This window comes from Aspergillus chevalieri, chromosome 2 (genome assembly GCF_016861735.1).
Source record: "Aspergillus chevalieri M1 DNA, chromosome 2, nearly complete sequence".
NCBI lineage: Eukaryota > Fungi > Ascomycota > Eurotiomycetes > Eurotiales > Aspergillaceae > Aspergillus > Aspergillus chevalieri.
This window is the reverse complement of record NC_057363.1, coordinates 2,505,821-2,528,279: the sequence shown is the minus strand read 5'-3', so window position 1 is coordinate 2,528,279 and position 22,459 is coordinate 2,505,821. Positions and strand designations below refer to the sequence as shown.

Genomic DNA, 22,459 nt, shown 5'->3' with positions numbered 1-22,459 from the left:
GCACCCCAACGAAAACCTCGTATATGGATCACAAGGTGATTGACATCAGCACCGCGCTTGACCAGATGATCAAGCATTTCAATCATGTCCGCGCTTGTCTCCCGGTATAGCGCTTCATGTATGGCTCGGCTGTTGCGGAGATTGGCGCCGTGCTCGAGGAGGATATCGATTATGGCGGGGCACTATTAGATGCTCGCTCCAGCCCAGCTCCAGACATGTCGACGTAAGCCGAGTCGTGGTGTTCCTTTTCTGGGTCTGGGTCCGGGCCGAAGTTGGGGTTCGCGCATAGGGCCAGGAACCAGCGGAGAAGGGTTTCGTCTTTTTGGACGACATGCCTATTACAGGCAATGGTGTTAGGTCTGGCTAAATAGACAATAGATAAAATCAGACAAAACATGCATCAAGGGAACACGGCGCAAGCTCAGATTTTGATAGATATCCAGTCCATGCTCGAACAAGAGCGTAAATGCTTGAACTGATCGTGCTTCTTCCAGCACACTTGAGTCTATAGTTACATTGTTATCCAAGAGAAACTGCATGATGTCAATGTGACGGTTGGTTCATCATGGCATCTCGCAGGGCTAGTGTCCATGAACCATCGCTTTGATTGCTACTACGGAAGAGCAATTCTTGGACCCGGGTCCGGTCGCCTTCTCGACAGCTTCCTTGGAGCTTGGGCGTCGCTACGGCGTCTGGGTAGGAGTAGCCAACAGACCGTTGGGACGGCATTGTAACAAAGGACTTTGGGGAAATTGGGTGTTGAATTGTGGAAACGAAACGGAATATAGGAAATCAGTCTCGCGAGATTGTTGATCGTCGGGCCTGCGTATTATTGTCTAACAAATACAAAGATATCCTGGGCCCTCAGTGATTGTATTCAGCATGATCATGCTATACAGATTTCTGGGTTGGACGACAAGACTGATTGTGAGCCCAATCTCACAGTGCCTTCTACTGGACATCAGAGATCAGCTTTGGGACGGGATTCATCCCAATAAAACCATCGGTTAGATGAGCATCGTCTTGGCGAGGTTTTACTTGAGCTCCCCCCCCCCCCCTTTACAGTGTAGTCGGCACGGAGTAAGTAATACTGCACCATATTACTTATACTCTGTACAGACATTGTGTATGAACTTGTTGTAAATCATCGATTAATTGTTCATTTCTTCATACCACATCATACAGCCCCTCTATAGGGAAAGATCTATTATATACTAATCTATGCCTTGACCAAAAGGCTCTTACCGGTCATCTCCTCAGGTTGCTCGACGCCAAGAGCAGCAAGGACAGTCGGTGCGACATCTCCCAGGACACCTTCGGCATCCTTGTTGAGGCTCCAGCCCTCGGGGGCGTTGGCCAACACGAAGGGAACCTTGTTGGTGGTGTGCGAGGTCTTGGGGGTGCCCTTCTCGTTGAGCATTTCCTCGGCGTTACTGGATAATGGTCAGTCGGGTCAATTCACTGAGGAAAACGAAAGGAACTCACCCATGGTCCGCAGTGATGAAGAGAAGGTAGTTGTTCTTCTTGCAGGCCTCATAGATCTCGCCAATGGCCTTGTCGGTGGCAGCAACGCCCTGGATAGCAGCGTCGTAGACACCGGTGTGGCCAACCATGTCGGGAGGGGCAAAGTTGTTCATGATGAACTCGAACTTGTCCTCGCCAATGCGCTCGGCCATCTTCTTACCAACACCGGCGGCGCTCATCTTAGGGTCCTGGTCGTAGGTGGCGACCTTGGGCGAGGGGATCATGTCGCGCACCTCACCAGGGAATTGCTTCTCAACACCACCATTGAAAAAGAAAGTAACGTGGGCGTACTTCTCGGTCTCAGCAACGTGGCACTGCTGGACGTCCTTCTTGCCGAGCCATTCAGCGAGGACGTTACCCATGTGTTGAGGGGGGAAGGCAACGGGGAAGGTGTAGTCGGTCTTGTACTGGGTCATGGTGGTGATGTGAATGTTCTTGGGGTAGGGGAAGTCGGCCTTGGGGGAGCGGTCGTAGTCACCCAAGAGCTGCGTAATTTCACGGACACGGTCGGAACGGTAGTTGAAGAAGAAGAGGGTGTCGTCATCTGATAGACAGTCAGTCAATTATGCAAGCAAGCTAATGTGGGTTGATCAATCGTACCCTGAATCCGGCGGTCCTTGCCTCCGACAATAATGGGCTTCAAGAACTCGTCCGTCTCGTCCTTCTCGTAGCACTCCTTGATGGTCTTAACGGGATCAGAGCTCTCCTCGCCCTCACCCGAGACAAGACCCTTGAGCGCGAGCTCAATTCTGTCCCAGCGCTTGTCACGGTCCATAGCCCAGTAGCGGCCAACCACCGTGGCGATCTCACCAATGCCAATCTCCTTGGTCTTCTCGAGCAGGTCCTCCATGTACTTGGCAGCGCTCTTGGGGTCAGTGTCACGTCCATCACCGAAGAAGTGGATGAACACCTCGGGGATCTCCATCTCCTTGGCGACACGGAGCAGACCGATCAGGTGGGTGATGTTGGAGTGAACACCACCGTCCGAAACCAGACCGACCAAGTGCAGACGACCATTGCCCTCCTTCGCACGAGTGAAGGACTTGACAATGTTGTCCACCTTCTTCAGCTCATCCTTCTTCAGGGTCTGGTCGATGCGAACACTGTCCTGCCAGACCACACGGCCGGCGCCAATGTTCAAGTGACCGACTTCACTGTTACCCATGAGACCCTCGGGCAGACCGACAGCTAACGAGGAGGCATCCAACTCAGTGTAACCTTGAGCGGTCTTGGAATTGGCCTCAGCGAAGCCCGACATGAAGGGAGTCTCAGCGGCGGTAATGGCATCACCCTTCGAGTTCTCGGTGGGGACACCCCAACCGTCGATAACAACTAAAAGAATCCGTATGAGCGACGCTGCCAGTGTTCGTAGGGCATTGTTCGAGCTTACTCAGAACGACTTTCTGGTCGGTTTTGGCCATGGTGAATCGGGAGACACCTGCAAGACAAAAAGGGTCAATTGTTGAACGTCAACAGAACAAACAGTGTTTTTATTGCACTGGATTAGGGCGGATTCCCCAATATAAAGAAATGCGAGAGAACTCACCACTAATAATATAAAATAGGGTTGTTGAAGAGAAGAAAGAAGAAGAAGAAAAAAAAATTGACCGGTGAAGGAAGAAGAAAAGATAGGAATGGGATTAATTGTGTATGGGGAGGGGCAGCGCTTGTTCCCGGTGACGCTTTTGGTTGTTCGACGTCACGGGAAAACCTCCGTTCTCGTCCGCCGCCGCTGCGATCGAACGCGTTCCGACTCTTTCCTACTCAACAGCCGAAACCAGGAACTTTCAATAACAGCCGATTAATTATTCAGGCCACACGCGGATTGAAGGAATTGTCAGTGAAACTATTACTTACTGGTTTACCCCACGCTCCCGCAATGGCGTCCCGATCCCCCACTGCCGCCATCACTCCCCTGCCAAAACTGTCCTCCGCGCCCGAAACTCCTGCCGCCAGAGATTCGACAGCCACCACCACGACACCGCAAGCTGTGCCTTTTCCATCTCCGCAGACCTTCGATATCATCCCATCGTTACATGGGCTTCTCCTTCGGTTGCTTTCTCCCTCGAACAATGCCACGGGTCCAGGAGCTGCCGGGGATGCCACGGGTGCCGGGGGTCCTTCAGATGCTCAGTCTCAGCAGCAGCAGCAACAGCAGCAGGCAGTGACTGGAGGCGGAAACAGCCAACATCCTGCTGTAGGACCTGCCTCCATGGCCGCTGAAATCGCCGCCCTTAGTTCCAACGCACCTCCTCCGCTTGACATCAAAGACCTACCCACGGAAGCCAGCTCCATCAAGATCCGGATCCAAAAAGCACAAGCAGTGGTAGAGGGACTCCCAGATGTGCAACGCTCTGTTGAAGAACAAGATCAGGAGATTGAGGAGCTCGAGGACCGTATTGCCAAACTGCAATCGGTCATCTCTGACTTTGGGAGAAGAGCCAGCCAGACGAGCTCCCAGCAATCCAAGATGCACCAGACTTGAGGACAACGTTAACATATATGGACAACACATCCAATCCTCTTCTGGCGTTTTCAATTGCTCAGGGGGCTACTGTTGGGCGACTCGATCACTGGGGAGAGACCTTGGCTGTCAACGGACAGAGCGCTGGTCTTGTGAGATAGCAGGTATATTAAGGGATTGCCAACTCGATCAATAAGCAGCATTCTCCATCATCAGCACCCTGGAGTGGTTCACACGAAGCCAGCGCCGTTACGCATCTATGCCCTTTGGACAAAATAATGTATGAGGGGTAACTCCGGGATGCTGGTCAATTCTGGTTCGCGACAACCGGTGTACTCCGGAGTAGACCAATTGACCTGCGCAAGGGATTGGAAATCACGGCACCAGCAAGCATAATAACCGATTCGAGGTCGAGGGTTTCTGTACTACACTGGAATGTGCTTCGCGGGGGGATGGATCTCAGCACTGATCGCTTAGAGACTCCCACGGTCCTCTTACTTGCAGAGCAGCTGCTCCACCATCACATCATCTATCTTACCGAGTACTACAGAGTGCATACATGCTCTTAGATACAATACATTCCTGTATCGCATCATTGATTGCCACTAGCATAATGAATACTATCCTAATCCGTATGGAATTACACCAGTCCGTCGCAAGTATGACTGTTTCCCGGTGAAACGCCCTTCGCCGATATCGTTCCTGGGCGGGCACTCACTGGCCAATAGCAGCCCGCCGATCCCGCAAAAAAAAAGCACATTCTGCCTGAGGCGGCAAAGTGTCAACCCCTCTGAGATTCTCCGCCGCCCGCCACCATCAAAAGTTATTTTCTCTTTTTTTTCCTCCCTTCTTCTTCCTCTTCTCACTCTCTTCTTTTCTCTTCAAAAACGTTTTTGTGTTTGCTTCTAATTCGAACCCCTTGACCTATTTCCCTCTCTTTCGCCAAAGATACCACTCGTCGCAATGGCCGCTTACGCTCTGTCCTCCACCCACCGGGAAGTGAGTTACTCCCCTCTATCGCAGAATTTTTCACTTGAAAGAGCTTGCCATGGCTGACTTGGACGGTATAGCAAATGGAGAACCGTCTCGTGGACTCCGACCCCGAAATCGCGCAGATCATGGAGAAGGAAATCCAGCGTCAGCGTGAATCGGTCGTCCTGATTGCCTCTGAGAACTTCACCTCTCGTGCTGTCTTCGATGCTCTTGGCTCGCCCATGTCAAACAAGTACTCTGAGGGTTACCCCGGAGCTCGTTACTATGGTGGTAACCAGCACATCGATGCCATTGAGCTTACCTGCCAGGCTCGTGCTCTCAAGGCTTTCAACCTCGACTCTGAGAAGTGGGGTGTCAACGTCCAGTGTCTCTCTGGTAGCCCTGCCAACCTCCAGGTCTACCAGGCCCTCATGCGCCCTCACGACCGCCTCATGGGTCTTGACCTGCCCCACGGTGGTCACTTGAGTCACGGTTACCAGACTCCCTCCAAGAAGTACGTTTATCGTCCAAGCTCTAATGTATAAAAAGGGCCAATTGCTAACCTGCCGTGTCTTAGGATCTCTGCTGTCTCCACCTACTTCGAGACTTTCCCCTACCGTGTCAACCTCGAGACTGGTCTCATTGACTACGACATGCTTGAGCACAACGCTGAGCTCTACCGCCCCAAGTGCATTGTTGCCGGTACCTCTGCCTACTGCCGTCTGATCGACTACGCCCGCATGCGTAAGATCGCTGACAAGGTCGGCGCCTACCTCATTGTCGACATGGCCCACATCTCGGGTCTCATTGCTGCTGGTGTCATCCCGTCGCCCTTCGAGCACGCTGATGTCGTCACCACCACTACCCACAAGTCGCTCCGTGGTCCCCGTGGTGCCATGATTTTCTTCCGCAAGGGTGTCCGCAGCACCAACCCCAAGACCGGTCAGGACGTCCTGTATGACCTTGAGGGTCCCATCAACTTCTCTGTCTTCCCCGGTCACCAGGGAGGCCCCCACAACCACACCATCACTGCCCTTGCTGTTGCCCTCAAGCAGGCTGCCAGCCCTGAGTTCAAGCAGTACCAGGAGCAGGTTATCAAGAACGCCAAGGCGTTCGAGAACGAGACCAGGAACCTGGGCTACAAGCTCGTTGCTGATGGTACTGACAGCCACATGGTCCTTGTTGACCTCCGTGAGAAGTCCTTGGACGGTGCCCGTGTTGAGGCTGTTCTGGAGCAGATCAACATTGCCTGCAACAAGAACTCCATCCCCGGTGACAAGTCCGCCCTCACCCCCTGCGGTATCCGTGTTGGCGCCCCCGCCATGACCACCCGTGGCATGGGCGAGGAAGAATTCAAGCGCATTGCTCAGTACATTGACCAGGCCATCAAGATCTGCAAGAGCGTCCAGGCTGAGCTCCCCAAGGAGGCCAACAAGCTCAAGGACTTCAAGGCCAAGGTTGCCTCCGAGACTGTTCCTGAGATCCTCGCTCTCCGCAAGGAGGTTGCCGAGTGGGCCAGCACCTTCCCTCTGCCCGTTTAAATTTAACTGGCATTGGTGATTTCGGTTTGTCTGGTTATATATCACGTTTTCTTTCTTCTCTTTATTTCCTTTTGCATCTATTTTTTTCTTTTATTCAACATCATTATTTGGGTTGCTAGAAAGGGCGAAAAATTGTGCTTTTCAAGGGGTTTTGTACTGTACAGGGGTACCGGTCTGCTTTTTCAACCATACGCGGGTCATTGGGATATGGGATACGTTTATGCGAAACGAGTTATTTCAACACAGCGACGGCTATTTGCATATAAAAGTTCAACCTCATATTTGGGGAATCTAATCAATTCATCTTGAACCTTTTGGGCAAGTAGAAAAGTAAAAATATGTTTGATCAGACATGTCATAAATCATGGAACCACTTGCAATTGTTCACAAGTCATCCCTGCCCTGTCCCTCAGACGAGGTAGTATCCTGACCCTTCCACGATTGCACCATCAACGCAGCCACGTTCTTCCCCATCAACGAACTAGTCTCCATAGTGGAAATAAAGCTCTCAATTCCACCCGTATACCAAACGCTAGGCGCAACATTAGGCTCCTCAAACGTTACCCGCGGGTACAAGAACGGATACGGATGCCAGATCTTCTCATGGAACCAGCTGATATCAGTTTTGGGAAGATCAGCGATTGTCGACTCGTCATTGATGGTAGTAGAGTTTTGAAAACCTAGGACTTGCGCGACAAATCCGCCTGTTAGTCGTTCCGGAGAGAAGACCTTGTAGACGTAGTGGCGTTCGTTGTTTGCTGATGTTACGGTTCGTAGGGTACTGATACTCCAGAAACCTGCGGGTCCTACGCCTGGTTTTTCGGTTCCGAGGTTTGTTCCTTTGGGTAGTGTGGTGAGGATTGTTTCGGGTGCTTGCTCGTTAGAGGCCAGACCGAAGAACTCGGGTGAGAGTTTGTGGGGTGAGGAGAAGAGAGTCACATGGAGTGTGACGTAGGGGATTTCATCTGGCGCGTGGTCGAATGGTGGGGAGATATAGATTCCTGAATATTGCAAGGGACCAGTGATGACGACTTCGTCGAAGACATTATTGGAGTGCTCCTGTTTTCGATTTGTATGATCTTCTGAAACGGATTTGATGGTGAGGGTACCATCGGCTTCGTTTCGCTTGATGGACGTCACGGTTGTGTTGAGTTTGACATTTGCACTGGACGATTTGAGCATCCCGTCGAAAATGCGCCAGTTGCCGCCTTCAATGGAGACGGCGCCCTCTGCGGCCATGCAGACCATTGTCTCCAGGCCGTGGATCAGGGGAATGTTCTGTCCGTAGTTGACCCGCGTACTGGCTTGGATGACTTCCCGGCCAAAATCAGCCGAGATGCCATTCTTCTCAAGAAAGTCCTCACCAGGAGACGCAGTGGCATCCAGCAAGCCAACCTTCTCTGCTGCATCAGAGAGCGACGGAAACGGAAATATAGGCTCCTCGTAGAGCTGAAGGAACTTCTTAACAGTAGTTTTCATCAGATTCTGCGCCTTAATCGGCGCGAGCCAGTATCGCCAGAGTATCTTTCCGATGTTCCACCAGTTGCTTGTATTCTGTAACGTAACCACGAACTCCTTCCCGTCCCAGATGCCAATGCTATCCTCAGACTCTCTGGGCCGGGCGATATCGGCTCCTTGGGCTACCAGCCCGAGGTCCCTGGATGCATTCACGAGGTTGTAATTGACTTTCACGAAGATTGAGGCGCCTAGTTCGACGGGATATGCTGGATTATCGAAGACATCTACTGTTGTTGAACGGCCGCCGATGTAAGAGGACCGTTCGAAGACTGTGATGTCGACGGGTGTTTGGGAGGATTCTGCGTATTTGCGCAGGAAGTAGGCATTGGATGATCCTGCGGCTCCGGCTCCTGTATATTCTCAGTTGAGGTGTTTGGTGTTATATGGAGCTCTGAATCTCACCGATTACTGCCACCCGTCTCGGAGTAGCTTCTGCCGTTGCATGTAGAGGTTGCTGGTTATCCGCGTTGCCGAATGGGATAAGAAGAAGTATCACATGGTATATAAGGAATAAATGGGAGAATATCAAAGAAGTGGCATGTCTATGGAGAGCCATTTTGCCTAGAGCTATCGTTCGATACCGATAACTGATCTCATAGGGATCACAGCAGCTATTGGTATCAAACGAAAACAACAACAATTTATTTATGAAATTTCAACGAAGATGAATGTGATGCATGAGATGAAGCTATCGAGATGCTCATTGAGAGTCGGTTGAAGCGATGGCGGTATGGCGTTGTATGTGACCGTTGGTATCACGCTATTCCCGATTTGGAACAGAACGGCTATCGCTTATCGCGATCTTTTTTTTTTTTTGAGGTCAACACCAAACATACATAGAGGCATTTGGAAGCCTTTTCTTCTCGGGAGCAAAAGGCATTCATACTCTACATTTCTGACATATTCTCCGTCTGGGCAACACCGGCAACACAATGGACCCATACGACAGCGACTCCTCCCTCGAAGACGAGGACTTCACTGAGACAGCAACACTCCTGGGTTACCCCTCAGAAGAAATCATAGACGACACAATCAGTCATCTCGGTGGCTGGCCTGTACGTGCATTCAATCCCAAAACCTTCATCGAGTAAAGGATCACTTGTTGACAATCTATCGCAGTCATGGCCCGACGACGCTACCCCGCCTCCGGGCGAATTCGCCAACTGCAAAGTCTGCAATCGCCCGATGGCGCTGCTTCTCGAATTGCACGGCGATCTTCCCGATGACTTCCCCACGGACGAGCGACGACTGTACATATTCGGTTGCTCGAGGAAGGCATGTGTCCGCAAACCGGGCAGTGTTAGGGCTCTACGCGCGACGAAGAAGGTGAAGCTTGAGGAGCAGGCTGAGGAAGAAAACAAGGATGCGGAAACCGACGAAAGGAAGGCAGATGAGGCGCAGGAATCCACCCCGGCTCCTCCCAAGCAAGATCTGGGCGCCAGTCTGTTTGGAGCCGGCGCTCTCACCGGCAACATTTCCGCGAATGCCAACCCATTCTCATCGCAGGCCGGCGACAACACCAATAACGACGCCAACCCCTTCGCAACACCCGCCCCTAGCACCGCACCACCTAAGCCTTCATCCGCCAACAACCTCTCTGAAACCTTCGCCGACAAAGTCCGCATCTCGAACCCCAACCAACTCCCTTCCAAACCACCATCGAACTTCAAGCCTATCACACCTCCCGAGGAATCCGGCCCGCTCAACCCCTGGCCCGACCAATCCGCCTTCCCCCCACCATACCCGAACTACTACCTCGACGCCGACTACGAAACCCTCGACCGCACCCCGCCCACAATCCCCGAAAACGTCACCATCGACAACACCGAAGACCCCGCTTCTGCCGGCGGCAAAGATGCCGAACTGAAAGATACGTTCGAATCCGAGCTCGACAAGGCCTTCCTGCGCTTCTCTACCCGTCTCGCGCATAACCCGGAGCAAGTCCTGCGGTATGAATTCCGGGGCGAGCCGTTGCTCTACTCGTACGTCGACGAGGTTGGGAAACGTCTTCACCACTCGCACCACAGCCAGCAGGGACATGTAGCAACCGCTGGTGGTGCTGGTGCTAGCAGCAAGATCCCCCGCTGCGAGTACTGCGGTAGCGAGCGGGTGTTCGAGCTGCAACTTGTGCCTCATACGATCTCTGTTTTGGAAGATGGGAGGGAGAAGTTGGGGCTTGATGCTAAGGAGGATGCGGGGATGGAATGGGGGACTATTATCCTGGGTGTTTGCGGAAAGGATTGTGGGCCGAAGGAGGTTGGTGTCACGGGTTGGAGAGAGGAGTGGGCTGGGGTACAGTGGGAGGAGTTGATGAAGTGAACTCCTTTTTCTCGTACATACGTCCGTACATAGATGTTTGCTTATGATTATGATGTTGATTGAAAATGATACACCGGTTTGTCCATGTCTAGTGCCATGCGGAGAGAGTATTATTAAGAAAACAAGTTCAATATAGATTACTACGAGTATGTACTACGATAGGAATGTTCCAGGTCTTCAATGGACGTGTGCCATTTCAGCATCCGAAGACACTCAAGGACACAAATCTAGTACGTCGCTGGTCAGAATCAATAGACTCCCCTCAATATCAGCACTTCTTCGGCACAACCACAGTCATTATAAGGCTGGATTGCAATTTGACATCCGTGCTAAGCAAACGCAAGAAGCGAATACCCAAAGGTTTGAAGATGTGTCAAAAAACTTCGTTTCTTCCCCAAATCTATCACAGTGGTATGCGACACAAGCAAAACGCCAATTGCGCCGGGTTCCTGACATCAGCCTCCCTCCAATTCTGATCCCCGTATCGTCATTATTTTGGTTCTTTGGGCTCATTCATGGACGTCATATACACATGCTTTCTTCCAGGTAAAGCAAAAGAAAAGTTAGAAAGTGAAGGGAAAACAAGACATAGCTCTTTCAGTGGCGAAGATAAGGTATCAGCACAGAGGAAAGAAAAAAGGACAAATAATTTTTACATGCCAGAAAATTAGGGAGATAAAAAGAAAGAAAGGAAAGGGTTTATGCGGCCTGCTCAAAACCCCGTCTGAGCACACGGCCGAACTGCTCAATGCCGACGCGTTCGCTCTTGACTTCACTGCGGGCCTCGTTCTCTTTGTTGGTGGGCACCTTGACAACAACGCTGGGGCCAGACTTGTCGACCACCCAGTTGCAGACTTCAGTGACGAACTTCTCAAGAGCTTCGCCACTTCTCAGGTCAAGCCATGCCTCAAGTACATCGGCGTTGATCTGGCGGAAGGTCTTGCCGACCTCAATGGCAATGCGGATGCGCACGAGCTCTTCGAACCCGGCGACATCGGCAACAAGGTCTGCATACAGATCGTCCGAGTTCAGAGTCGACCAGAACTGGGCGTATTGTGCAGACTCGAGAAGGGTAGAGAGGCGGGCGAGTTTTTGAACGGATTCGACAAAGTCGGAGGTTTGAGAAGTAGCTTGTGCTTCTGCGAAAGGCTGGGTGTGTGCGGGGAGGAGGGCAAGGCAGAGAGAAAAAGCCGGGGAGGGGAAGACGGTGAGAGCCTTAGCGAGGACGTTGGTGACAACCTCGGGCTGAAGGAGATGAGGGTTGAATTGGTACCTATGGAAGTCATGCAAATTAGCACATGAAATTCATGCAGTCAAATGCTACAGGCTTCAATGCATTTCCAGGTCGAGGGGCCTTTCTCAGCGCCATGGAAGATCAACACTATCCCAGAGGGCTTATTCTGTCGGGAAAAGAAGACAAGAAATATAATCCACTTCATCATAGAAAGGCCCCAAGACTAATTTATAAAGGAGGGAGGGAGGGAAGGAGGAAAGAAAAGGGAGGGGAGGAGAAGAGCTCTCAATCGCCCCAGCCAGGGCTACGAACAGCCCACAGCCAGCCAACGAGAGCAACCAAATACTGGTCACACACACAAAAATGCAAAAACAGGGGAAACTCACAGCTTCAAAAGTGCCAGGTTAGCATAGCAATCAAACGTCCGCTCCTCACACTGCTGAGCAACATAGTCCTGGAATACTGTCGTAGTCTCTGGGTTGTATCTGTCGAGGCCGTTGAGGATGGCATCAATGTGAGCCGGCCGTGTCTCGCACTTGTCAAAAGCGACACCCATTTTGCCCTTTATAATATTTCAAGTGCTTTTGCTAGATAATTCTTATTGAGTTCTTCCCCCTTTTGTATAATATTCAGGTCAAGTGAGGCGGGGAGGGCGAGGGTGAAAGAGCGGGATGAAAGTGTGTATCGTTTTGTTCTTGTGTGATGCGAATTTTCGAGGTGGTGCGGTGCGGTCGGAGCGGAATAAGCCCTTTCCGGTAGGTTTTTCCGGACATCACATGACTTCCTTGCCGGAGCATTTTTCCAACTTCATTCGATATCTAATTACAGAGAAACAGGTAGTTCTATGGAGCAGTTTATCTGACTATGTCTCGCTAAGCTGCCTCACTGTCTTGTGTGCTCATCCTAATTATCTTAGGGCTTGGCACCGAAGACTCGCCTACTCTGTATGTGCATGTAGCATTATGCGCATGTGTAAGGGCAACAGCTAGTGATGGTAGAATTTCGGACGTATTCAAGATAATGCTATTCTTGTGCAGTTGTCCGCCTATTTGTCATTACCTATTGTACAGAGGATGAATATCTTATCAAGAATATACCTGCGGTACAAATATATATCCAAGACATCACAGTACTTTGTCCATATCCCAAATAAGCAACACGGCTACAACGGATACAAATTCAATTGAGGGACATCGCCATCGCCAAATTCATATCACATGTAATCACATGTTTATGGATGAAGAATGATAAGCCTAAATCCTACCGATGCTTGTCCAATTCTAGTATGGAGCAGAGTCGCAAAAAGCGGGCCGAACCTAGGGAACATACGGAGCACAACCAATTTTGAACGACGGAGTATACTACCATCTGAAACAGACGTATAATAGAGCATACAGCAGTTTGTTCCGTGAAGCCAAGTCAGGATAACATCATATCCGATCTGACATGTGGCTCACATGTGGCACTAATTGAGTTCGTGCATGACTTCAGCCGACAGATTTTCGACGTCAGACTAAATGTAGTATTTTGAAAATTTTTGAGGATAAATGCTGGGTAAATTCATATTCAAGACCCAAAGAAGGAAATATATAAAATACACTGGCTGGAGAAGCGCTTCGTCGCCTTCGTAACGGCATTCGTATCATCATGTGCGCTCGCGTTCCAGCATAATCAAGAATAGAAATGAAACGAAAGAAGAAAAAATCGCTAGCCCCGCAAAAGTACGCTTGATAATAAAAAGACAAACAACTCCGGTCCCATGTCTAAAAAGACGCCATAGTCTATACCAGATCCCTCGTCAAAAAAGACCCAAACCGTATGCGATACAGAACACTGTCAAAAAATCGGAAACATGACAAGTACAAAAATGGTCATTACCCGAACGGAGCAACGACGGGGCCAGTGCTGGAGGGCCCAAAGAGATCAGACAAGTTGAATAGGAGTATGTATGTCGAGGGGTCCATAAAGAAATGAGACGGGTTTATGCGATAACAGTTCGACGTGGAGCGATTGGGATCGGTTTCGGGCCAGAAATCTCCAGCGTAGACAATCCAAGGTCATCATCCTGTTTTTCTTGTGATTGACCTTTCCCGCCGGACAGGGAAACACGCCGCTGTGCAAAGTTCTCATCGTCTCGTACGGTACTGCAGACGAATTGCTCCTCTGAAATGGGAGCGCCTCCAAACATCGCACCCAATTGCTGGAGAAGGGCGGTGAGATTCGCATGTAGTTCAGCAAAAATGTACGGATTCCCGGCGATTTCGGCTAGATTTCGTGCGCGAATCTGACCGAGGCGGCGGGGCTGGCCATCCGGGTCCAGAGCGCGGCCGGTCAGGAAGGAAGAGACCGGAGTGTATTGACGGCCACCAGCCCGGCTGGCACCGTTCTGCTCCTCCTCACGGCGCTTTTCTTCTTCCTGGTAATTCTCCGCTGAGCTGACGATGCTCGCGGCGATGCGGCCAAATGCCCGCCAGATGATTGGACATGCGCGGAATGCTCGTCCGGCGTCCTTTCCGGCAAGGGCCACCAGGGCATAGCTGCGCCGTTTGCCGCGCGCCATTGGGTCGGGAAGACGGAAGATGTAAGCAATAGTGTAGCCGGCAACAGAGTCACCAAAGCAAATAGGGCCGGACGACAGACCGCGTGGCAGGAGTTCGCAGCTGAGGGTACGGATGGAGGAGCGTCTCAGGAGAGCATAATCAGCGGGGTTAGGTGGACCGCGCAAAGAGAGGTATGTAAGCATGTGAGTGTGGCAAGAGGACGAAGCATCCGATGCGACAGAGGAGGAATGCATGGAGTCGGAAAAGGAGGTCTGAGTGTCGCGAGCGCCGTCATCATAATCGCCATGGTTATTCCCGCAGGAGTAGACTACCTCGCGGGATCGAAACACGGGGCTCCCATTCTTCCCTTTACCATCATCTGTGGTAGTACCGGGTGCACCAGGCGGGAGCTGTTTGCTCAACTTCTCAGGAAGGGTCAAACTGCAGCTTGCGCAAGTATCTCCACCATCAGTACCAGGGCCAGCGCGATTGGGGCGCTCTTTTTGTGGCTCAGCAAGGGCGGGATTGGGGTTGCTTTTCATAAAGTAGGGATGATCTTCGATCTTGGGTGTCGCAGATGTGTCTGTAGAATCTTCATTTTGTTTAGGGTGGGAGGAAGAAGGAGGTTTGGTATCATGGGGTGTGGCGGGGGTATCGTCGGAGGAGAGGTCGTATTTATCGGGATAACATTGCGAACAGGAAAAAGGGAGGACTTGGGAACAGATGATCGAGGTAGGGCCATGCACCTCGCAAAAATGCGTCAGGGAAAGCTGTTGCGATTGCGGCTCTTGTTAGAATTGGGGATATTCAAAAAGGAAGAGAGAAGCACGCGACGCGACGATTGCTCTCACAGATGAGGAAGACAAGATACTCACAATGAAATCCATCTCCACAGATAATTACGGTCTGACAGGATCAAAACAGCATATTAAAACACTGTCGCGATGCATGCTTTTCACGCAGGATCAAAGAGGAGAGAGAGGACGGACGGGTCAGAATGGTGACGATGATGCAAGTACCGCGGAGCAGAGTGGCGATAATGGTAAGCCGACGGGAAGAGTGGAGAGTAGAAGATAGAATAAAAAAGAAGAATAGATTTAAGGAGGATTAAAGAAAATAGCGTGTATGCAAGTCCTGCGTATAGAAGGAAAGAAAAGAGAGCAAAGCGGACAGTACTTCGTATAGAGTTAAAAAGTACTGACTGACAGGGAGTACGAGGAAAAAGAAAACCCCCCCGGGGGAATCGATCGATCGCTGGATCAATCAATCACTATCCCACTGCAGGAGTCCTGTACAAGTATGTAATAAGACTGCAGGTGATTGGAGGTGGAATTCCAATCCCGAAGAATAATATAATATCGGATCTGGGGGAGTGCTCTTTCTTATATGAATGGGAAAGGACAAGAAAAAAAAATAAATATATATTATTATGGGATTTCAGAGGAGGTAAGTCGGAAGGGGTCCGGTGGGGATTGAACCGGTCGCCGTAGGAGAATAAATAATATTATTATGGTCAGAGCCCGTAAGCAATTAAACCACTGAAATAATAAGAAAAGATAATACCGGAGAGCAAAAAGGAAAGAAATCAGACTTCATTCAACTCCCGGTGAGGTTTCGGTTAATTCTCTCTGTAACAGGCTGGGGTAGCGTTGGTGGCTGTTCTCGTTCCGCAAACGGTATATACAGACACTACTGTGATATAGGTGATATAGGTGATATTCCCTCTGTCCGCGAACCCATCGGAATGAACCTCATTCTGGTCGTCTTCCGAAAATGGCCACGCGGAGAGTCACTCGATTCTCTCGTTCGTTCTACGATTATCCCGAGGAATGCCGTTCCATCCAGCCGGGCTGGGATAGACAGGAGAAAACGATCAGCAGGAATGGGGCTGGTATTATTGGACATTTGGTCGTGACATACAGAACACACTTCAGTACTCTGTAGCATTTCATACATCGATCGTCTGTGTCTGTGCAAGTATTCTCGTAGAAAGGCAAGCAGACACACGACACTCTCTGAACTATTACTCCACGTGGCGTTCGTTGCCCTGCCCAATCCGGTAACTTCCACGTTTTTTAGACAATCTGCACTCTGTACAGAGTAGTACTACTCCGTCCGAATCCTACCTGTATTCCTTTTGCACACTACACTGGTCTGTGCTTGCTCAACGGTTATGGACAATTTTAGCTCGGTTCATCGGTTCGGCTCATGCAGTAGTATTACGGAGTACTCAACAGTGGTATCTTTTCCGTTGACCATAGCTCCCTGCACTGCATCCTTCGCCCTCATACTAGTGCTATACACAGGTCAGGCACCAATGTCTCGCCTGTCCCTTTTCGGTTCCCACTTGCTAGCCTTGGATTATTAACAGACCTCTTCCAGAACCGGCCTCGAACGGCACAGGCTGAAAGAGAGTTTGGGCCGTCGTTTTCAGTCCCGCCGGGCGTTGAACTAAAGCTTAGTGTGCTCCGTAGCGGCGCTAAGAGTATGCACAAGGACAAATGCACTGACAATCGGATTCAAATTTATTGTTGTGGCTGACTGACAGTCGGGTCGGATGAAACGCGCGTTATTGATCATCCGGCTAATACTCGACCGACTTTGGTGATTCTCCCGAGGTAATAGTTTTCCGTTCTTTGCTTTGTATAAGCATTCGGGACGGATGCTGCTGCTGGATACACATAAAGAAACACATCCTGTGAAGTCTAGATGTATGTGTGAGTCAGTACTTACCCCTGAACAGGACTTGCACTCTGCATGAGACCCGCCACTATGTACAGTGCAGTGTACAGCCTCATCATCACGTGGATTCACATGACATTCAACTGCCGTATCATTCATTCCTGTGCTTGTATGTATTCCGGGCCTCCGGTCAAGAACCCCCGTCGAATTTGCATAATTACATATCCATGTGAGTTCCTTATCTTTGAGGCAATTCCATACCGCAATATTGCTCAAGTAGCACCTCGTATCTCGCCGTGACCGATCACATCCATTATCCCGGTCCTTGGTACTTGATGCATGTACGGGGTGCAAGCCCAAAAAGCAATTATCCAGTTCTACATCACCGGACCAGATCAGCATCCCTGTGAGGCTCTCGTATCGAGATGGATGCATCGTTATTTGTTAAAGAAGTGCGGAGTACTCCGTGTTATATGTTTGGACTGAATCATGGTTGTTATGCTATTGGGTACAAAGTACTGTACAAATCGTCTAGTCCATCTCACTCCCACTCCCGGCGTACGCCTTCTTCCGCAGTTTCCATAGCGAGCGTTCTCGTTGCGCCACTTCGCGTTGCCGTCTCCCATCGTCTTCGATGACGGTCATCCAAGGCGCCTGACTGGCTCGTCGGATGCGCTCTTGCAGTTTGTCCCTTATCTGCGCTTGCTGTTTCACATCCGTCGCGGCCAATGCCGCGCGATCATCTGCGCCGCCATCGCCATCACTATCACTCGTTTCTTTTTCCTCCTCGTCATGCTTGGCTTTCCGCGCCTGGGCTACGCGACGCTGGTGGCGTTGCGCTGCGGCTCGCGCGGCATAGTACTCCTCGCTGATCGCCCAGTTGGGGTTATCCAGTTGTCCGCGGACAAGCACGATTCCATGTCCCTGTTCTAGTGCATGGCGGATATGGTCTCCGGCGATGGGCGTGACGAGTTCGAGTTTTCGGGTGTTGGTGTTGATGGATCTGACTAGTGCTAGGCCCAGACAGCGGGATGCTTTCGGGTCAAGCGGGCTGCAGCTGCCGGAGCCGACGAATAGGTATGGAAGATCTTCATTTGCAGTGCGCGTGGTGTATGATTCCATGCTAGTCCTTGCGTCAGATTGCTTGAGTGCTGGATGTGTTGAGCCGTCCATTTCAATATCGGATGAATCGTCTTCTTCTGCAGGTGCATTTGCTTGGTTCACGTTCCATAGAGAAGTGTCGGTCTCGCCCATAACTGCATTGGGCGTTTCCACCGCCACAACGCCAACGATGCTTCCGTCAAGAGCGTCGTGCAGCAGATCAGGCTGGATTTCCGATCCCATAACCATGATACCTCGAATCCCTTGTCGCGGGCCGGCATAGTCGACAAGCATAGGCCGTGCGCGCGACGTTGGCGTGTCAAACCACAGGGTGTTCTGGACTGCTTGAGGACGAGTCTTGTGGAAGTACGACTGGATCTGCATAGTACGTAGCTGCGCGCTTGAGCGGCTCACGAAATCTGTAGGTTGCGATGGAAGTGTGATCAGGGGAGTCCGTGCCTCATACGCGGCTTGACCGAGAGGTTCGACAACTTCAGCTGGGCCCTTTTCGCTCATGTATACAACGTCCGACAAACCAAGGGATTTCACGAGCCATGTTGCAACCTCTAACCCGAGTCCAAAAATCCAGCCGGGGTAGTTGATGATGAGCGGACATTGCGGGTAGCTAGCCAACAAACCTCGATATCTGTCCATCAGGTCCATGGCAGCAAGTACGTAATGATCTGGGTCTTCCTTCGGCGAAGTTGCGCCGATGTGATGTGCCCGAACTATATATGCATCTGCAGCATTATCAAGGGATGGGTGGGTAAACGGAGGCCCGAAGAATGGTGAGCGTAGATGTGCCAGGTAAACCTGGCCCATGGGCGAGAACTCCGGCTGCCCAGGGTCAAGGTCCAGGAATGCGACACCGTCCGCGCTGCTGCGCACACCTTCGGTTTGTGGTGCTGGGCTGAGAAGATGGTTCAGGAGGTAGCGGCTAAACGTAGACTTTCCCGATGCCTTGGGACCGCATACCAGGGCTCGGAGCTGTCCGCCTCGCTCGGAAAGATGCTTGATAGACGAACTCCACTGTTTCTCGAGGTGAAGGGGTCTTAAATGTCGTTTCAGAGAGTCCTCTGCGGACGTATGCAACTAGGCATTGTTAGACCGCTAACCTGCGATAAGGATAAAACGAAACTTACCACTGAGAATGTCCTCCTGTGACTTGTCGGCGCATTCTTCAAGGTGAGCTTATCAGCAGATGTATTGTTGCCATTCCATATTCGTTGATACAATGGAGAAATATCACGTAGGCGATAGATGCCGCTATGGCAAGACTTGATCTCGATTTCCGCTTCACCCCCTACGCCAGCAACGCACTTGATCACAGGCAGCGAGTGTGTCGAAGGAGCGTAGACCCGATAAACGCGAGGCGAAGGGTGTAGTTTAGCTCCCATCAAGCTGATCACTCCCCGTTTCACCCAGAGGTCGTAGTGTCCGAGCAAGGTGAGGTTCTGAGCAATGTCAGTGTTGTTATCTGCGCCATTTGGGCTGCTTCACCGTACCATCTTCTCTTTCATGCGAACACACAATTTATGCTCATCGCTGTAGACGATGTTGTTCTTGTTCAAGCGTGTCTTGGACAGAGGGAAGTTCTGGATTTCGGCAGGTATTTGCGTCGTCGGCGATTCATATCTGCAATTGTCAGCCGTCATATCGAAGCTAATACAGTGTGTACCATACCCATCAGCATCACCGTCGATTGAAGCAACAGCATCATCAGGATTCGCCTCCACGACACTTGTCTGCTCAATCCCCGATTCTATATCAGACGGAGCCTGGACCTCCTTCTTGACCGTACGTGCTTCCTCCCTCATCTTCGATGGTGTATCCACAGACTTCTTGGTCTTCCCAGAATCCTTCTTCTTGCGCAAAGCCAGTCGCTTCTGACTATCATCCTCTCCCGCGGCAGACTGCGGCGTACTCTCCTTCTCCTTCTCGGACAAACGCCGTGCTTTCTTAGATGGGGGTTCTCCTTGCGATTCGAGCTCCAATGCCTTATTCACCGTAATCGCGACATCTTCCTGCTGCGACTGCTGCTGCTGCTGCTGCTGCTGCCGAGCTTTGCGTGCTGCGAATGCGCTAACCGGCGCTGCTGGTGCTGCTAGAAAAATTCAAGTAAGTTTCTTGCAAGTCACCGCGCGCGAACAAGGGGGAGACGGAACTTACCGGCTGATTGCTGCTTTTCTGCTTTTCGCTTCATAGTGTCTTCTTCGGAATTGAGGCTGCCACCTCTAGAATGCTTCATGGTAAAATATGACCGGCACTCTTTTTTGCGATGATAATATTTCATCGGCGGGTCTTTGGCGGTGGTGGTCTGTGCTTCCGCGGACAGAAAAAAAGTTATCGTCTCCGACAAGCAACTTCGCAACAAACGGGCTCTGCGCTGGGACTGGACTCTGTCTAAGCTGGGTTTAATTGGGTTAATTTTGTTTTTTTTATTACCTTTTATATTCTATCTTTCTATTGGTCTTGGGTATAAAAAACTAGATCCTTTTGCAATTTCTTGGCTCTCCGCATCATCGCAGCGGAAGCAATTTTTTCAATAACCTTACGACTGCAGCTATACCTCACAACGCGCCTCTCTGATAAACACAATGGCTGTGGTCAAGCAAGAGCCCAAATCGTCATCGCTGCTGTCGGAAAGTGAAGAAAGCGGATCGAGCAGATCGTCCTCCCCCGTCAATATGAATCTGGAAGCCGAAGAGTCGTCTAGCGGAGAATCAGAGTCAGGAAGCGGATCGGACGCCTCCAGCCAAAGCGAGAGCGGCAAGAGTGACAGTGAAAGCGAAAGCGAAAGCGAGGAGAAAGCCTCCGCAGAGGAGGAAGAAAAGAGCGAAGAACCTACCAAGAAGGAGTAAGAAAGAGACCATGGGATTGAAATTTGTCGTCCGCGACTAACATTGACTGCTTGAACAAGATCTAATGTCTCCTTCATCGAACCGCAAGCCTTCAAACCACCCTCGGGCTTCAAGTCCGCGAAAAAGCAGTCCTCATCTTCTAACGTCTCGTCCCTCCTCTCCAACCTCCGCGGCAAGCAGGTCTTCCACATCACCGCCCCGTCCTTCCTCCCTCTCTCGAAAGTGAAAGAGATCTCGCTAGCCAGGGTCATGCAAGGCGAACCGGTCCTGCAACACGATGGCGTGAACTATGGGATACCGGCAGATAGCATCAGCCAGGGCGAAGCGGACGGAAAGACGCTCTTCCTTCACGACTCGAAGACCCAGAAATACCACAGCACGCCTGCGAGTAACGTTCAAAGCTACCACGTTCAGGAGTTGATCAGTATTCCGGAGAGCAATGGGCCAACATCGATAGCGGCGCAGGATTACGAGAAGCCTCCCAGGACACAACCCAAGCACCTGAAGATGCGCTTCCGACCCGTGGGAAGTGGAGAAGGCCCCGCAGAGACGATTGGTACCAGTTCTGAATCGGAAGGAGAGGATGAGAAGCCTACATTCAAGGTTCCCAAGGGGTCTTCTGAGAAGGAGGAGCGGAAGCGGAAACATCATCATACTGAGGGAGACAGCACCCAAGCAACCGCGGCTCCCCGGAAGAAGTCGAAGAAGCATTCATCTGGTGACAAGATGGACGTCGACGAGAAGTCCGAGAAGAAGAAATCCAGCAAGAGCAAGGATGAGAAGAAGCGGAAAAAGGCAGAGAAGGCTTGAGCATAGCTTTCTCTCTTCAAGGCACTTCATCTGTGCTTCCAAAAGTTGATATAGATGGGGATTGTTTGTATCTTAATGCATCATGGCGTATGAATTGGTTGATTTTTGGTTGTAAAGTATTGTACATACCTATTAGTCTGCTAGAATGCATTGACTCATTCAGAGTACTTCCATATTCTCTTCCGGGTGGTATCTAAACTCCATATCAGACTCTCATATCGGTCCACCGTATCGGGTCGATCAATCTGACATGATCCGACCCCGACCCCGTAACATTATGCAGTGAGATTAGATCTTCAAGATAACAGAATCAATAATATATTCTTAATAATAGCATATCCAGCAAAACATACGGAGTACAACTCCCAAGTATCACAGACATGCAGGATGGTACCGTAAATTACAACGTAACTTACAACACCACAAATGTCGAGCCAGCACCCCCAGGCGTGGCGCAATCTGTGATTGGACCAACCTTCATCTTCAATCACATGCGCATTACGTGATTGGCCCGTTGCCGCCTCCACCCGAGCAGCAGCTGATACAGGCGAGTGACGCCAGACGCCGTTGTCACCCTGTCGATTCCCTCAATGTATTTTCTTTTCTCCTCTTGGTTGTCATTTTGGTCACCGGCTTCTCGTCTTGTTTTGATTCTTTTTGTATCTGAGAAATGGCTTCTATGGTGACGTCTTGATGGTTGTCCGTCTTATCCGCCTCCCTTTCTGATAACTGAATCGAGCTCCATCTTCAAACGGGGCGGCTTATCAGTTAGCTAGCAAGGTAGGTGTCTGAATACCATCGTGAGTACATTCTTTTTCTTTATGTGCTATCTCGACGAATAATATTCCACTAATGACTGCTATCATCTGCTACACAGCCTTTCCAGGTTTCTC

At 50.7% G+C, this 22,459-nt stretch overlaps 9 protein-coding genes across 9 annotated transcripts; 4 read left to right on the top strand and 5 right to left on the bottom strand.

Moving 5' to 3' along the window:
- Positions 1-1,219: 1,219 nt before the first annotated feature.
- ACHE_20884S (2,3-bisphosphoglycerate-independent phosphoglycerate mutase) lies at positions 1,220-2,945 on the bottom strand (the record flags this gene model as incomplete). Its single annotated transcript, XM_043285236.1, has 4 exons — positions 1,220-1,433; positions 1,486-2,068; positions 2,125-2,856; positions 2,915-2,945. The coding sequence occupies 4 exons, from the start codon at positions 2,943-2,945 to the stop codon at positions 1,220-1,222; spliced, it is 1,560 nt and encodes a 519-aa protein (XP_043133948.1).
- Positions 2,946-3,403: 458 nt separating this feature from the next.
- ACHE_20883A (RNA polymerase II mediator complex middle subunit MED9) lies at positions 3,404-4,009 on the top strand (the record flags this gene model as incomplete). Its single annotated transcript, XM_043285235.1, has 1 exon — positions 3,404-4,009. One exon carries the CDS (start codon positions 3,404-3,406, stop codon positions 4,007-4,009), a length of 606 nt encoding a protein of 201 aa, XP_043133947.1.
- Positions 4,010-4,951: 942 nt separating this feature from the next.
- On the top strand, positions 4,952-6,501 carry SHM2 (glycine hydroxymethyltransferase SHM2; the record flags this gene model as incomplete). Its single annotated transcript, XM_043285234.1, has 3 exons — positions 4,952-4,987; positions 5,059-5,474; positions 5,538-6,501. 3 exons carry the CDS (start codon positions 4,952-4,954, stop codon positions 6,499-6,501), a joined length of 1,416 nt encoding a protein of 471 aa, XP_043133946.1.
- A 384-nt stretch (positions 6,502-6,885) lies between these two features.
- ACHE_20881S (putative prenylcysteine lyase) lies at positions 6,886-8,575 on the bottom strand (the record flags this gene model as incomplete). The annotated part of the gene is made up of 2 exons (XM_043285233.1): positions 6,886-8,369; positions 8,422-8,575. The coding sequence occupies 2 exons, from the start codon at positions 8,573-8,575 to the stop codon at positions 6,886-6,888; spliced, it is 1,638 nt and encodes a 545-aa protein (XP_043133945.1).
- Positions 8,576-8,951: 376 nt separating this feature from the next.
- ACHE_20880A (small subunit rRNA maturation protein TSR4) lies at positions 8,952-10,338 on the top strand (the record flags this gene model as incomplete). The annotated part of the gene is made up of 2 exons (XM_043285232.1): positions 8,952-9,074; positions 9,139-10,338. The coding sequence occupies 2 exons, from the start codon at positions 8,952-8,954 to the stop codon at positions 10,336-10,338; spliced, it is 1,323 nt and encodes a 440-aa protein (XP_043133944.1).
- Positions 10,339-11,037: 699 nt separating this feature from the next.
- On the bottom strand, positions 11,038-12,128 carry ACHE_20879S (CSN8/PSMD8/EIF3K family protein; the record flags this gene model as incomplete). The annotated part of the gene is made up of 2 exons (XM_043285231.1): positions 11,038-11,611; positions 11,959-12,128. The coding sequence occupies 2 exons, from the start codon at positions 12,126-12,128 to the stop codon at positions 11,038-11,040; spliced, it is 744 nt and encodes a 247-aa protein (XP_043133943.1).
- A 1,425-nt stretch (positions 12,129-13,553) lies between these two features.
- Positions 13,554-14,999, bottom strand: ACHE_20878S (folliculin domain-containing protein; the record flags this gene model as incomplete). The annotated part of the gene is made up of 2 exons (XM_043285229.1): positions 13,554-14,882; positions 14,988-14,999. The coding sequence occupies 2 exons, from the start codon at positions 14,997-14,999 to the stop codon at positions 13,554-13,556; spliced, it is 1,341 nt and encodes a 446-aa protein (XP_043133942.1).
- Positions 15,000-17,325: 2,326 nt separating this feature from the next.
- Positions 17,326-20,143, bottom strand: grc3 (putative RNA processing protein Grc3; the record flags this gene model as incomplete). Its single annotated transcript, XM_043285228.1, has 5 exons — positions 17,326-18,987; positions 19,038-19,349; positions 19,401-19,530; positions 19,579-19,999; positions 20,065-20,143. The coding sequence occupies 5 exons, from the start codon at positions 20,141-20,143 to the stop codon at positions 17,326-17,328; spliced, it is 2,604 nt and encodes an 867-aa protein (XP_043133941.1).
- Positions 20,144-20,492: 349 nt separating this feature from the next.
- ACHE_20876A (DNA-directed RNA polymerase I subunit RPA34) lies at positions 20,493-21,566 on the top strand (the record flags this gene model as incomplete). Its single annotated transcript, XM_043285227.1, has 2 exons — positions 20,493-20,752; positions 20,816-21,566. 2 exons carry the CDS (start codon positions 20,493-20,495, stop codon positions 21,564-21,566), a joined length of 1,011 nt encoding a protein of 336 aa, XP_043133940.1.
- Positions 21,567-22,459: the final 893 nt, after the last annotated feature.